This window comes from Rousettus aegyptiacus, unplaced genomic scaffold (assembly GCF_014176215.1).
Source record: "Rousettus aegyptiacus isolate mRouAeg1 unplaced genomic scaffold, mRouAeg1.p scaffold_m13_p_2, whole genome shotgun sequence".
Lineage (NCBI taxonomy): Eukaryota > Metazoa > Chordata > Mammalia > Chiroptera > Pteropodidae > Rousettus > Rousettus aegyptiacus.
Genome location: NW_023416295.1, coordinates 51,803,249 through 51,817,009, shown reverse-complemented (window position 1 = coordinate 51,817,009; position 13,761 = coordinate 51,803,249). Strand labels below are relative to the sequence as shown.

The following is a 13,761-nucleotide window of genomic DNA, read 5'->3' as shown; positions in this document are numbered from 1 at the left end:
CAGTCAATTAATACATATTTTACATGTTATTTATATCATATACTGTATTCTTACAATCAACTAGAGGAAAATGTTATAAAAATCATAAAGAAGATAAAGTACATTTACAATATTTATTGAAAAAAGATCCATGTATATGTGGACCCATGTAGTTCAAACCCATGTTGTTCAAAGCTCAACTGGATGGAGTTGTTGTTTGAAAATAGTATTTCCTTTACTGTTTGGTTAGAAGTGCCCAGAATCGGGGCGAGAAAGTGGTCTCCAAACCAGCCCTGGTCTTCAAGTTGTTCCTGGTCTTTGAGAAGATATTGAAAGTGTTTAGAAACTTTTAAGACAATCTGACAAATGAATTACATATTTTCTGCATATAATAAAAAAAAAGGGGTCTGTTTTTCAATTTTCTAGAAAAAAAATTCATTGTGTTTTATAAAAGAATGTGACCTCACCCACCTTCACAACAGAGAGTTTGAGAAGAACTGTTCTAAGTCAAACCTTGACTCTGTATTTCCTCTTTCATCTCTGAAGGACTATGGGTTCAGAATACAAAGAAAACTTTATATCAAGTCCATTGGAGGAAGGAAGAATTTCACCCGAGCTTACTGAAGGAGCAATCACCTGTGCCTACAAGACTTAGCTCCCTTTTTTGGTGATTCATTCAGTGTTCTTGTCCTTAAATCAAATTGTGAGATCATCATAAAACATGAACAGACTTGTACAATGCAAATGCCTTTGCCCTAGGGAGTACATGTGTGCAAGGACACAATAAATCCAAAGTGAGCTAATTCAGGACTGAACATGGTCAGCCTTGCAAACTTACTGCATATGCTTCCTTTCTCCAAAAATACACTGAGTAAAACCTGATAGAAATATTGGGGGCTAGGAATGGGAGAGTCACTAAAATATAAGCTAGAATGTAAATTTTAAAAATAAGAATTTCCTTATTTCAAATAATACTATAGGCTAATTTTGAAACAGATACTGGTGATTCAAAAAAAATAATGAAGAAGTTAGAATTCATAGGTGGCCTAAGTCATGGGCTCGAGGGTGAGGGAGATGATGATGGTACTGATTATAGCTCAGTGGACAAGGAAATTCACCTGGTTCATCCTAAAATGATAGGAGCACATGCAAAAGAAATCATCCACCTCTGCCTCTGGCTGTGTGCACCCTCTGCCTGAATCATGAGCAGAGGTAATAAAGGAGAAGGAAGTAGATAGAGGGAGGGTTGGTAAAGGAAGAAGTGAGGCTGTGGAGGAGAGAAAGGAAAATTCTATCCTGAGGACTAAAATGAAAAAGAAGCAAGACTCAGAAATGGAACAGAGAGGAGCCCAAAATGGGAGTGCAAAGGGCTGGAAGTCAGTAGTGAATTGAACGAAAGCCACTGCACCCGTGATGCTGGTAAGTGATTCTAAATCTGACAGTCCTTTCCGAAAGAAGAGTTGATACTTTGACACAAAAAGTTAAAGGCAAATGGACATGATTTTCAGTTGTTTCAGGCTTAGATGGAAACTTTTACTGAATTTAAGTCGTATTCTCTTAATTTCTAAAATTCAAAGAATGTGTGGAAGATAATCATTTTTCAACTTTGTATTTACAAGAAATATGTGTACAATGTATAAGTGCTTGCAATAATAAAATTAGTGAGGTTTTACTGTAAAACATTTTTTCTGTTTTAATTTTTCACAGCATCTATAGATCATGGCGTTCTTGCTAGAGCTCCTCAGGAAGTTAATGGTAAGAACAACATAGGTGAACACTTCAGAGAATTTATTTTGTGAGGACTCTGCTTTTCTCAGGTTGAACTATATATATGTATACTTATCAAAAAACTTCATAAATATTGCTTTAAAGTGTTTATGGGTTTATTTTAAACAGCCTTCCAGTAAAGCAGACTTGTAGAGCAATTCAATAGGTAGACTCTTAAATGTGTTACCATTTTTATGTCCATAAGTTCCATTTAGAACTTCATATTTACTATTTGCAACTGATTTGATGACTATTTCATCTCTTTCTGTCTATCCTCCTTATAGCTGCTTTCATGGCCAAAACGCCAAACATTTAGTTCTAATGAAAGGTACTTGTCCCCAAGGACTCTCAGTTCTTCCAAATAATGGTATTGAGGGTATTGAAGGAAGAAGAGAGAACACTGTTTAATTACAAGTAGTCAATTAACTCCAGAATTTTCAAACATATAGATATTTGCCTTTTCCACTTTACAGATAAGAAAGAGCTCGGAAAGGGAAGAATTCAAAGACTAGCCAAGATGTTACTATATCTCAGACGTATAATGAATAGTATGTAGCTTTAAGCAAATCAAGATTCATGAAATGTTCAACTAAGCATCATTATTTTACCTTTTTTTCCCAAGTATTTTTTTGTGGTAAAATACATAACACAAAATTTATCATCTTAGTCATTTCTAAACATATAGTTCAGTGTTGACTTTTTAAAAAAAAATGTATTGGATGGCTCATTACAGTGAAGTGTCTTAGCATCCTTTAAATCTAATTAGTTCTATAAAAATTTCATTAATACAACTCAGGATAATTTTTATTGCCTGAAGTCACTTCAATACAAAAGAAAAACTTAAAAATTGGTAGTGGAGAAGGAAAAGCTGATACGGTAGTAGCTATCTTGAAACAGGCTTCTCCTTACCACACTTGGCTATAGGAAATTCATGAAATCATTTTAATATGTGAATAATTTTGTGCCTCAGAACAAATTTGAAAACATAGAATTTTGATTCAATTATAAATGAGATTCTATATGCAAAATATCAATTTAAAATATATTTGAATGAATGTAACTCTTTATATATTAAATGTCAGTCAAATTTTTCACTTTTCTCTTCATATACAGTTACCAAGCTCAAGTAACATTTACTGAGCATCTATACCATAAGTTGCTAATATGTATAAGCATTGCAGACACCTGGAAAGTAGCATGGAACTAGTTTTAGGTCCAATTATTAATTTAATTGATTTCAATGCAAAAGATGTATATTAATTGTTCAGCACATAATTTGTAAAGCTCTGTGCCATGCATTGTAGGGAAAACAAAGATACTTAAGTCATGACTCCAAGAAGCTTATAAACCAGTAAATGTTCAACTATCTCTACTAATAGAAGAAAATCTAGAATGATAAATGAAAGTTTACCTGTATCAGAGCTGTCCAAAAGAAATATTATGTGAACCACAAATCTGAGCCACATATGTGATTTTAAATATCTTAACAGCCATGTTTTAAAAAGTAAAAAAAAGTAGGTGAAATTAATTTTAATAATTTTTTACCCAGTATATCCAATATGTTATTATTTAGAAATGAAATCAATATTAAAAATATTGAGGTATTATTTTCCTTTTTTTATACCAATTCTAAGTCTTCAAAGTCTGGACTCCAAGAAAAATAAGTAAACATCCATAGTAATCAACAGCTTAATAATCTGTAAAGCAACATTAGGAAAATACAAGTAGAATTGTTTTAACTTATATAGTTACTAAGAGTGCAGACTCTGAGGTCAGATGTGTGGCTCAAAATCTGGCTCTGCTGTCTTCCAGTAGTGACATCCTAGACAAGTTACTTGATTTCCTGTGACTTGTTTGCCTGTTTTGAAAAAATGGAATAAGTACATTTAGCTCATAAAAATATTGTGACTCCAGTTCAGCAGTGATTCTGATGTCTGGTATTCTGTTCCTTTAATAAATAACTCAGGTGATTCTGTAATAGCAGGGTTGTGAATCTATTTTAATTAGTGATTTTTTAAATTGCCCAAATCATCAGTGATTATGTTGTACACACGGATTAAAATCCTTCCCCTTGATCAACTGCATAGTCAATAAGGAAGCAATTATGTTATAATAGTTTGGTATAAATTGCTATTTATAAATCTGTACTTATTACCTAGTAGTGTTGTCTCTGGGTTTTTAGAAAGTGATTTGTTTATATTTTTTTCCAAAATGGACATTTAACGAGCCATAGTTTTCTAGTCTTTTTTCCTAAAGATGTCCATATCTTAACTTTTCTTTCAATTGAGGGGTCATGTTCCTGAAAGTAAATGGTTTAAATCTAAGGCCCAACTTCTCGTTTATCTAAACATTACTGAAAAATTACCAGGTAACAGGACTGAATCCAAATTTAATGCATTCACTTGCTTTTAAAGTAAATGTAATGGCAAAAGCTATGAGTAACACAGGAAGGTTAGCAATGATCATGAACAATAGAAAAATGGGCTATACACTATTGGCTAATTAAATTTATGCCTTATCCTCAAAATTTAAAACAAGCAATTTTTAACTTATGCATATACTGTATTCCAAAAATGTATTTCCAAGTCAGTTGTTTAGAACTTTGAACATATTTTCCCACTGAAGAGTACTAGGTACACCTCTCTCCTCTTGGCACTGGACCTAGGAGGATTCCCTGGCTCCATCTTCTGCCAAAAGTGGGGTCAACCTTTCTCCAGCTCCAGGTTTCTGGCTTGAGAAGAGGTTCCATCAGGGAGGGGTGGAATAAGAGATGTGTGGCAGGAGGAGAAACATTTCAGAGGTTTGGGTATAAAGAACTGCATAGAAAGTCGAGATTCCTATTATTACATGTCTCTGGGGACATTTCTCATTCTGGTCCAATTTTATGGCATCTAATTCTATTTTTTTTTTCTGAGGGCTTTCTAAATAGTCTCACTAACTTCCCTGCCTGTTTGCTATAACCTGTGGATTAGAACGAGATTTCCCTCTTTTTCTGGCCCACTGGGAGGATGAAAGTTTTCTCACACATTCTCTACTTGACTCTGAAGTGAGCATGCAATTTTAAAAAATATTTTTTTCTCCTAGTCTCATTTTATTTTCCCTTCAGACTAAGGATAATCAACTTAAAGAACAACCTATGGCACTTGTCTGCCTGTGGCCCACCAATCTTTAATATACAGCCTTCACCTAATTACACATGTAATCTTTAAGCCAGCAATTACAAACCAAAATACTCATAGAGGCTAGGTGGCAAGATGTACCTACTAATTTTTGGTAGGCAAACCAGCAATGCTAGATATTGTAAAAGAAAGCCAAAATACGTACAACTGTGTGTGTGTGTGTGTGTGTGTGTGTGTGTAATCTCAAGATTTATAAACCTTGAAAACTTTAAAATTTTAAACAATACAGCATGAGTCAACAAAATATGCCTATGTGTTCAATGCCTCAAAGTTATTTTTTTTTCTTTCTTAGCTTTAAGTTCCTGCAAAGGAGAAGAATTTGTACCCAGGGAAGGGTTTGGCCCATAGCTGAGTGGAAGAGTAGGGATGGGGCTAGTGCAGATGACTACATGGAAGGGGCCCAGCTGGGCTCTCATGGGCCAGGGTTGTGGATGCCTCTGCCTCTACCATAGACAGCAGAGGAAAAGTTATTACCATGGATGAAATGCTAAAATCTGGGGGTCAAAGATTTCTCAGCTCTTACCTTGTCTCATGGGTGTGATACACTATTACCTGCTCAGTTTTTCACTGACTGAAAAAAATTGAGGCCCGGATCTATTGCAGACTTGTGTGAGAACTTTGAGCAAATTATTGCATGTCACTTTCTACATCTGAATGGAGGAGATTATAACAGTAGTAACTTCAGAGTTGTTTTGAGGATTAAATGAAATAAAACATGTAAATACCCTTGATAAATTCTAAAACATTAAAAACGTGTGTCTGGTTCTCAGACATATACACAGACAAACATTTATGTAGGATGTTAGTCTAGTGTTACTGGTGGCTATTTTTTACCGTTTGTGGGAAAGGCCAGCCTATACATGCAGCCAACATAGGTGAAAGTAGAGCCCAAAATGGAAAAGAATTGGTATTGGATCCTTTGATATTAAAATTAGATTTACTCTACACTGTCTTTCTTTTTTTTTTAAAACTAGTTTCTGTTGCACTTTGGTCATTTTCAATTGAAGGGTCTTTTACTGATATAGCTGGTACTCAATAAATGCTAATCATCATTTTGTTATGAACATCCTCATCTTGAGATCATTTCTGAGACAGAGGCTTAAAGGTGACAAAGAAAGGGGCTTAAAGAAGAAATAATGGGTGAGGAGGAGAAAGATTTGGAAGGCAATTATACTGCCTTGAATGTAAGGGAGAGCCTAGGTGACTACTAATTCTAGAGGAGCTAATAATATACAAAGAAAAATTGTAAAGTGGGACTGTCTACATGACAATTCATGGAACCCTAAGCTTTAAATTACCATCTACTTTTGATTTTCTATTAAATTATTTTTGCAAGAAAAACTCCGTAATCTCAATTACAAACAAATCAAATAACTCTCTCTACCCAAGAGAAAAACTAAAAATTCTTGTAGCTATAATAGACAAAGCATGAATTTAAAATAACAAATTCATGTATGACTCTTCATGAAGGCCCAATAAAGGGAGTATGTATATTTTTAAAAAGACTTAACCAAAAGGAAGAATAAGTTGTTTTTAAATGGTTCATGAAAAAAAAAAAGTACATATTTAAAGGAATACATTTCTACATTCCATAATTAACAAACATCCATTTTCACTACAGATCTAAAATACCTCATTCTATTTCCAAGACACTGTCACACTGTCAAAGGATATTTCCTTTTATGGTACTAATGAGTCATCTGTAATTTTAAGAACATGAGAAAAGAGGAGTTTTCTATAATAAAGAGTGGGTAATGAATTAAAGTGTATAGCCAAATGGTACAAAATCAACCCAAGCTAGAAAGCTAACTGTGAAAAAAAAAATCCCATAAGATATGTTCACAAGCTAAAATGTGCTTTGCCACACAACTAAAGTTAACAAACAAACAAAAGGAACTCAACTTGAAATGACGTTCTAAAGAACACTGGACCAGAGCTTACATGGCCTGGAAAATATTGACAGTGTTCTAGTAGCACTATTTTATTCCTTAGTTCTTACCCTGGACTTCTGAAGGTTTAAAATATCTGAGGGTCTGGAAAGTTCCTAGTGCTTCCATGCACCAGGAATGTTCATGAGATGGTTGCAACTATTTCTTCAGTTACTACTAAAGTACCACTGACCTTGGATTAAACTACATTAACAATTTTAGTAGAATGTTTGAACATTATATAATTTGTACATTTTAAACTGGGGCAAAGAAGATAAAAATATGTGGGCATATGCCATCTGAAAATACCGTCAGCAGTGACATTTCCATAAGCTCATTGACATTGTCTTTGCAGAAGATCACAGAAAGCTTAGTGTTGTTTGTGTCATTTCTATTTCTTACACGTAAAATGCCACTGTATTTCATTCTAAAGTGTAACTTAAAGAATAGATCTGTAGTCATTTTTTACAGTAGGCTCACACTGTTTATTCAATATAATATTAAGAAAGAAATTAGAGACTTTGTATATAGCTACAAATGGCACATTAACTTTATACTTGGAGTAAAATCTCAGGGAAGTTACTGGCCTGACATTTGCATATTCTATTTCGTTCAGGCTATATAATCTACATCACCAATAGTGAGAAATCTTACCCTAAGAAGCATTTCCCCCAAAGACATTTCCACCATCAGATCCTTTAACTGTGCCGGAGTACTGTTCATGTGTATCGCATTGTTTAAATGAAGATCACTCTGCCAATCTTAGATACTTAAGTCACTAAAATAAAATTAGTCATTCTATATCAAAAGAAATATTCATTATTTTAAAAAGGTTATTATTTTGCTAAGCATTCCAACTTTAATCAGAAGAAACTAATTCAGAATTTAAGACTACTTCTCAATACTGAAATAATCTAATCATGAAAGAAAATTTAAGACTAAAAAACAGTGTATAGACAACTAGAGAAAGTTTTAAAACATGAAAATGCAGAGGGAGGAAATTTCAAACACACAGCTCAATCAGGTGTCCTAAGTATTCCATATTAGTTTTGAAGGGCTTCGTTCCTGCAAAAAGTTTTATTTACATTGTGGTTGAATGACTCACATTTGAAGACTTGCTTGATGTCAGCTCAATGTGAAAGCAATGAATGTGCCTTACCTTGGGGAAAACTCCTTCCTGATAACAGTATTTTTCTTATCAGGTTGTTCTATTCGCACATTGTGATTTGTTCCCAAATGCCAAAATGTTTTTCCTTCCTCACACAATGTGCATTTGAAGATAAGGATAGAAGATGTTAATGGCAAGTTTGAATGTGAACCTAACAAAGTTCATGAAGGTTACATCAGCACAAGAATCTGGCTGACTAGTCATTCCATCAGAGTTGGTCTTTCCAGCTGAGTTTTAAGGTCTTTCTTTTAACTATTTGAAAAGGTTTGCGTAATTTTGTTTTCCGAGTGCCTTTGTATTCTTTGTTATATATCACTCATTAGAAACCAATCATGGACTGTTTTGTTTTGGGGGCATCCTCTCAAGATAACAACTTTCATCAGTCTGAAAACTCTTTAAAGGAAAAGATTAATTAGGTGATCAGGTTTTCACATGAAGAATCACTGGCGTTGTCAACATGCATTAGTTCAGTTTTTTTTTTGAAAGCATCATTTATTGTTGTACAAATCAGGACACAGCATATAAGCTGGGATGTTAGATTTCAGCCCTCTTTGATAAAGGAGTAAACTCTGGGTGTCTTTAATAATTTTTAGAAGGTGATTACTTGCAGAGAGGGAGGGGATGGGTGTCTGAGTATAAAAAAAGCCTGTTGGGAGTCAAGCCCCAACCCAGTCTTTGAATAGGCTGGTATGTACAATATCTATCAATAAACTAACATAATCTAGGGGGTGAATGAGTTTCTCTCTAGAACACATCAGAGTCATTACTTCAATAATGAAGTAATTTTAAATAAGTCAAAATGTCTAAATAATTAGATTGCATTTTTACTTTCCTAAAACAAATAAACCCCTCATAGTTTCCTTAATTTGGGCTTTAGCTTTACAGATAGCATATTAAATTGTATTCCAAAGGGCTGATTTAATGATAAAATACTAATCTCTAACCTACTAAGATTTAGCAATATATTAAAAAGTAAAGTTAAATAAAAGAAAAAGATATCTTTGGAAAATGATTACCTCTTTTTTTACTGTAAAATGAGCAAATCAATTCTTAAAAAAGGAAAGTGTCTTTACAGTTAAACCGGCTATATCCTGAAAGTTAAAAGGAAAAAAAGTTAACAGTGCTGGTCATCCTTTTGTGTGGTTTTTATCTCTGAAATTATAGTAATGATAAGTGATTTATAAAACTATCTCAAATCCACATATGAAAATTGCCAAACTTATGTATGTATTCAGCATGGACCAACTTCATGTCAAGAACTGTTCCAGCAGCAAAAGAGAGTCTAGGATATTTTAAGGCCCACGTCCAACTAAAAACTTTCATCAACTTAATTACAATCTTTGTGTCCTATGTTTCCACCAAGAGTTCACAAACGTATCAGATAAAAAAGATAATAAAATGTTGCAAATTAAGTAATCATAAATTCAACCTAAAATTAATACAATAATCTCTTTTGATTTTATCTTTTTCTGTAGGCTTTTCTTCTTGATTTGGTGAAATCATGGTCTTAATGAAAGATGGAGTGCATAATTTTAGGCATGGATACAGAAAATGCAGGCATTCAAATATAACTTATAGCTTCTTCGGAATACTATATTTTTGTTAATTCTTACCAATATAAATATATTTCTACCAAAAGATTGAATAACTTTTTTAAAATGTAGTTTTTATAGAAAATTTCCAGAAATTCATAGATTTATTACATATAATGTGATATAGGGATTGAAAACAGTTGTCATATCAAATTTTGTTCCATGAGAAATTAACACTAATGTATTTGAAGTCCTTATGACTTGTGATAACTTCAGAATTTTCAAGTGCAGAAAACATAACAGTCTACAGTAAATACAATCTCTGGGGAGAATTTTTTAATTCATTAAATTAGCTGCCTATAACTTACATTTGTTTTTAGGTATCTGTCATGGTGCATTTGGGACAGACAGCTCCATTTGTTATGATGTAATCAATTTATGCTTCATGTATATGCATAAAACACATGGAAATATGTGTCATTTCTTAAACAGAAGGATACTTAAGACTTTGTGCTAATTCAGCCTGTGTTGGTGCTATAAAAGTCCAAGGTATGCAGTAGGCAATTAGCAGCAAAATATGCCTGATAAAAACCACTCACTTTTTTATTGATATAGTACGGGTCCAGGTCCTCCAGCGGCTCTGACACCATCTCTGGAGGGATGTCTCCATAAATAAAAGGAAGGTTCTTTCCAGCTTCCAAGTCACTATTTGGCTTTGGGCCATTTTCGTCATCATCTTTCTTGTCTGGTTTGGGATTCTTAGCCTTTTCTTCTGCAATGCGCCTTTCAATAGCCGCAAGAGATTCTCTAGTGAAGAAGTTGAAGCTGTCAGGTCCCGGTGGTACAAGCACTGTTTGCTCCATCTTGTCATCCTGCACATTTTAATTACCATTTACTCTGCATATGAAGGTCCTAAAAGGGAAAATAAACAATGCTGATTTTAAGGAGATTAAGAGAAGATTTAGTAAACTCTTGTCGTGACATATGACTAGAGAATAGAAATTTTTATTTCCAATTGAATTGAAATGTAATTACTACATATTAATTCTTTCTGTTGTAGGAACATTTAACACAAAATCTACCCCTTCAACAAAGTTTTAAGTGTAAGACGGTACTGTTAACTATAAGCACATAATTGTACAGCAAAGCTCTAGAACTTATTCATCTTGCATAACTAAAACTTTATATCCACTGAATAAAAACTCCCCATTTTCCTTTCCCCCAGTCCCTGCCAACCACCATTATACTTTCAGCTTCATTGAGTTTGGCTTAACAGACATGATTTCTATCTCAGGTTTTGTTAAGTATTCCATATTTGTTCATTCTTTTGCTTTGCTGATATAGGAACTGTGCCATAAGTTAAGAAAGTGGTTCAAGTCCAGCCTTAATTAAAGTACATTAGGCTAAATAGCAACATGTCCCTAATGGGCTGTTTACTCTGTGAGCCACCCAGAAGATGCGCTGTAGTCCCCTAGAGACAATGAATGGTTAGCTCATCAACAGGATGAAGTGGAAAGGAAGCTGTCTCTGAAGTGGAGAGGGTGTAAAATCCACCCTTGAGTCCTGGCAAGTGGCTCCTGGCCAAGCTGGTAAGAACAGTTTGCCTCGGCCAGCCTTAATGGTCAATCAGATTGTCACTGCTGTCCTGATTTGGTCTCCATCTATTCTGAGACTGAGGTAACCAGAACTGTGTCCTACTCATGTCATCAGCCATGCTAGGGTCAGCTTACCTGAACACATACAGAAATAGACAATTCAAGATTGGACAAATGCCACTGAAATGACTAAGAGTGAGAGAAAGACTAGACTGGAAAGAAATTACTAGATTAGTCTGAAGGTGGAAGATGATAGCTAAAGATGTGAGAGAGCAGAATTCTCCAATTTTAAGAAACAATGACCGGAAGTAAGAGAGGGTGCCATGAGTTTAATAAGAACCAAATAGTTTTTCTTCACTAAAGTACTATACAATCTTGCTGATTGTATAGTCTTATAGTGCTAAACATATTATGAGAACCTGAGGCAAAACCCTCAACTACATATAGCAGAGTCAGACCTGATCTGATGCCAGAGGCTAAATCTGAAATGTATTGTTTTAAGGCATATTTAATACAAGCTCAAATTTCACAGATATTATTAAGCCCAAACTCCCCAGAACCTAAACTATTGCTTGGCCACAAGATTTATTTGGATACTGCATTAACTCATTAAGGTCAGCAAGCTCTAATTCAGTTAATTCCAGCTTTGGTGTATATGAATTGCAAACAAACAAACAAAAAAGCAAACAAACACAAAAACCGCAGCGGTAACTCTTTTGTGAGGAGTTCTATAGGGACTTAAATTTCACTGAAGTATGTTCCCACTGCTGTGACCCTATTTTTAAATGGGTGATGAGAAAGAAAGGGGATTCAAATCTAAATTTGTACCCTCGGTCTATTGAGTTACTTAACAAACCTTTAAGAGGTTCTTACAATCTACCTGTAGTCAGTGGAAGATTGGAACATTAATTACATCAGTAAATTTAAATCAATGAAACTCTACTTCTCCCATAAGGCATCTGGAAAAATATGGCATTCACTTTTTTGGAAATGAAAATTTAGGGATAACAAATATGATGCTTTTTCTCATAAGGGAAGTATTATGGCATAGATGTATGTATGTTTATTTTTAACTAATTAGTTTTTGACAGAAAATATATGCAAATGATATGTCAAAACATTTAACAAAAAAAGTACAGTGTAAATTCTCCCTTCCACCTTGTTCTCTAGCACTCAATTCCCTTTTCCAGAGGTAAACACTGTTATATCTGTCTCTATACATTTTTCTAGATACGTAATAGGTATACGTTAATCGCATGAGCGTATGTATACAATTCTATTTAAAAACACATATGCACAGTATCTTACTGTACAAACTGTTCTGTACCCTGCATTTTTCACATAAAAATATGTATTTGAATTTATTCTGTCAGTTTTTATAGATTCAACTCTTTGGTTTTATTGGCTACATGGTTTTCCATTGTTCATATTTCCATAATTTATTGAATCAATCCCCCAGTTATGGCTCTTGAGGTTGTTTCTATTTTTTTGCTCTTAAAAATATGCAATTAACATATTTTATACATATATTTTCACATATCTGTAGATATATTTATGGTATTAATTTCTAAAAGTGCACTTGGCTGTGCAAAAGGGAATCTTTAATTCTGATATAATGGCATAATTAGTCAATGAAGCTTGCACCAACTGATTCTCTTGACAGCAATATAACACTGTGCCTATTCATCCATACCCTCACCACATAACGTGTTATCATATGGTAAACATTTCCAATCTGATTGGGGCAAAAATGAGGAAATATAGTTTTAATTTGTATTTTTTACTATGAGAAAAGTTGAACTTTTTTTCATGTTTAAGAGCTAATTTTCTTTTCTGTGACTGTCTATTTAAATAAGAAACCGTGTTTTCGTTTTCTATTCCTTTTTTGAACTATAGTACTTTTTAGATATGACACAAACCATTTAATTTTGCAACATGGGACCTTTTAAAAAAGGTATGTTTTTTGACTTTACGATGCTTTTGTCCTACAGATTTAAAAGAATTCAACATTTTTCAATGTTAGTGTGATGATCTAACTGTAACTCTTTAGCTTCTGGATTTAGTGTCATGCTTAGGAAAGCACCCATGTCCCCGGAGGACCCATGTATGGAGGGACATATCATACATCATGTTTTCTTGAATTTTTAACATTTTATGGCTTAATCTTGTAAATTTAAATTTGTGATCTATTTGGAATTTGTTTTCTATATGAAGTAAGGTAAAGATCCATTTTTTACAGTTTTTTCAACATTAATTACTGAATAAATATCTTTTCGCCACCAATATACAATGCTGCTGTCATAGTATGTTAAAAATATAAATATATATTTATTTATACAAATCCCAATGTCAGCAACAAACTCGGATGTATTTTCATTAAAGTCAAGATAAAAGCACCATTATTTAACAATTTTATAGAAGTACAAATGAATCCAATTACATGCAACAAGGAATTACATTTTTAATATGAGAATGAAGGAAGTAAAATTATAATTATTTGCATACAATAGGATTGGAGGCCCAGAAAACTCAATAGAAACATCTGAAAAATTCCTATAAGCAGTAAGACAATTAAGGTGTCTGGGTTGAAAAGAACATAAAAAATTCAATAGA

At 33.6% G+C, this 13,761-nt stretch overlaps 1 protein-coding gene across 8 annotated transcripts in view; it reads right to left on the bottom strand.

The window, feature by feature from the left end:
- Nucleotides 1-13,761, bottom strand: part of LOC107521033 (sodium channel protein type 1 subunit alpha) — a 121,988-nt gene that overhangs the window by 56,283 nt on the left and 51,944 nt on the right. For all 8 annotated transcript variants that reach the window (XM_036236640.1, XM_016165387.2, XM_036236644.1 and 5 more), the window contains one exon: nt 10,153-10,465. In XM_036236640.1, coding sequence (XP_036092533.1) covers nt 10,153-10,416 — 264 coding nt within the window. In that variant the 5' untranslated portion in view covers nt 10,417-10,465. The remainder of the gene's footprint in view (nt 1-10,152; nt 10,466-13,761) is intronic.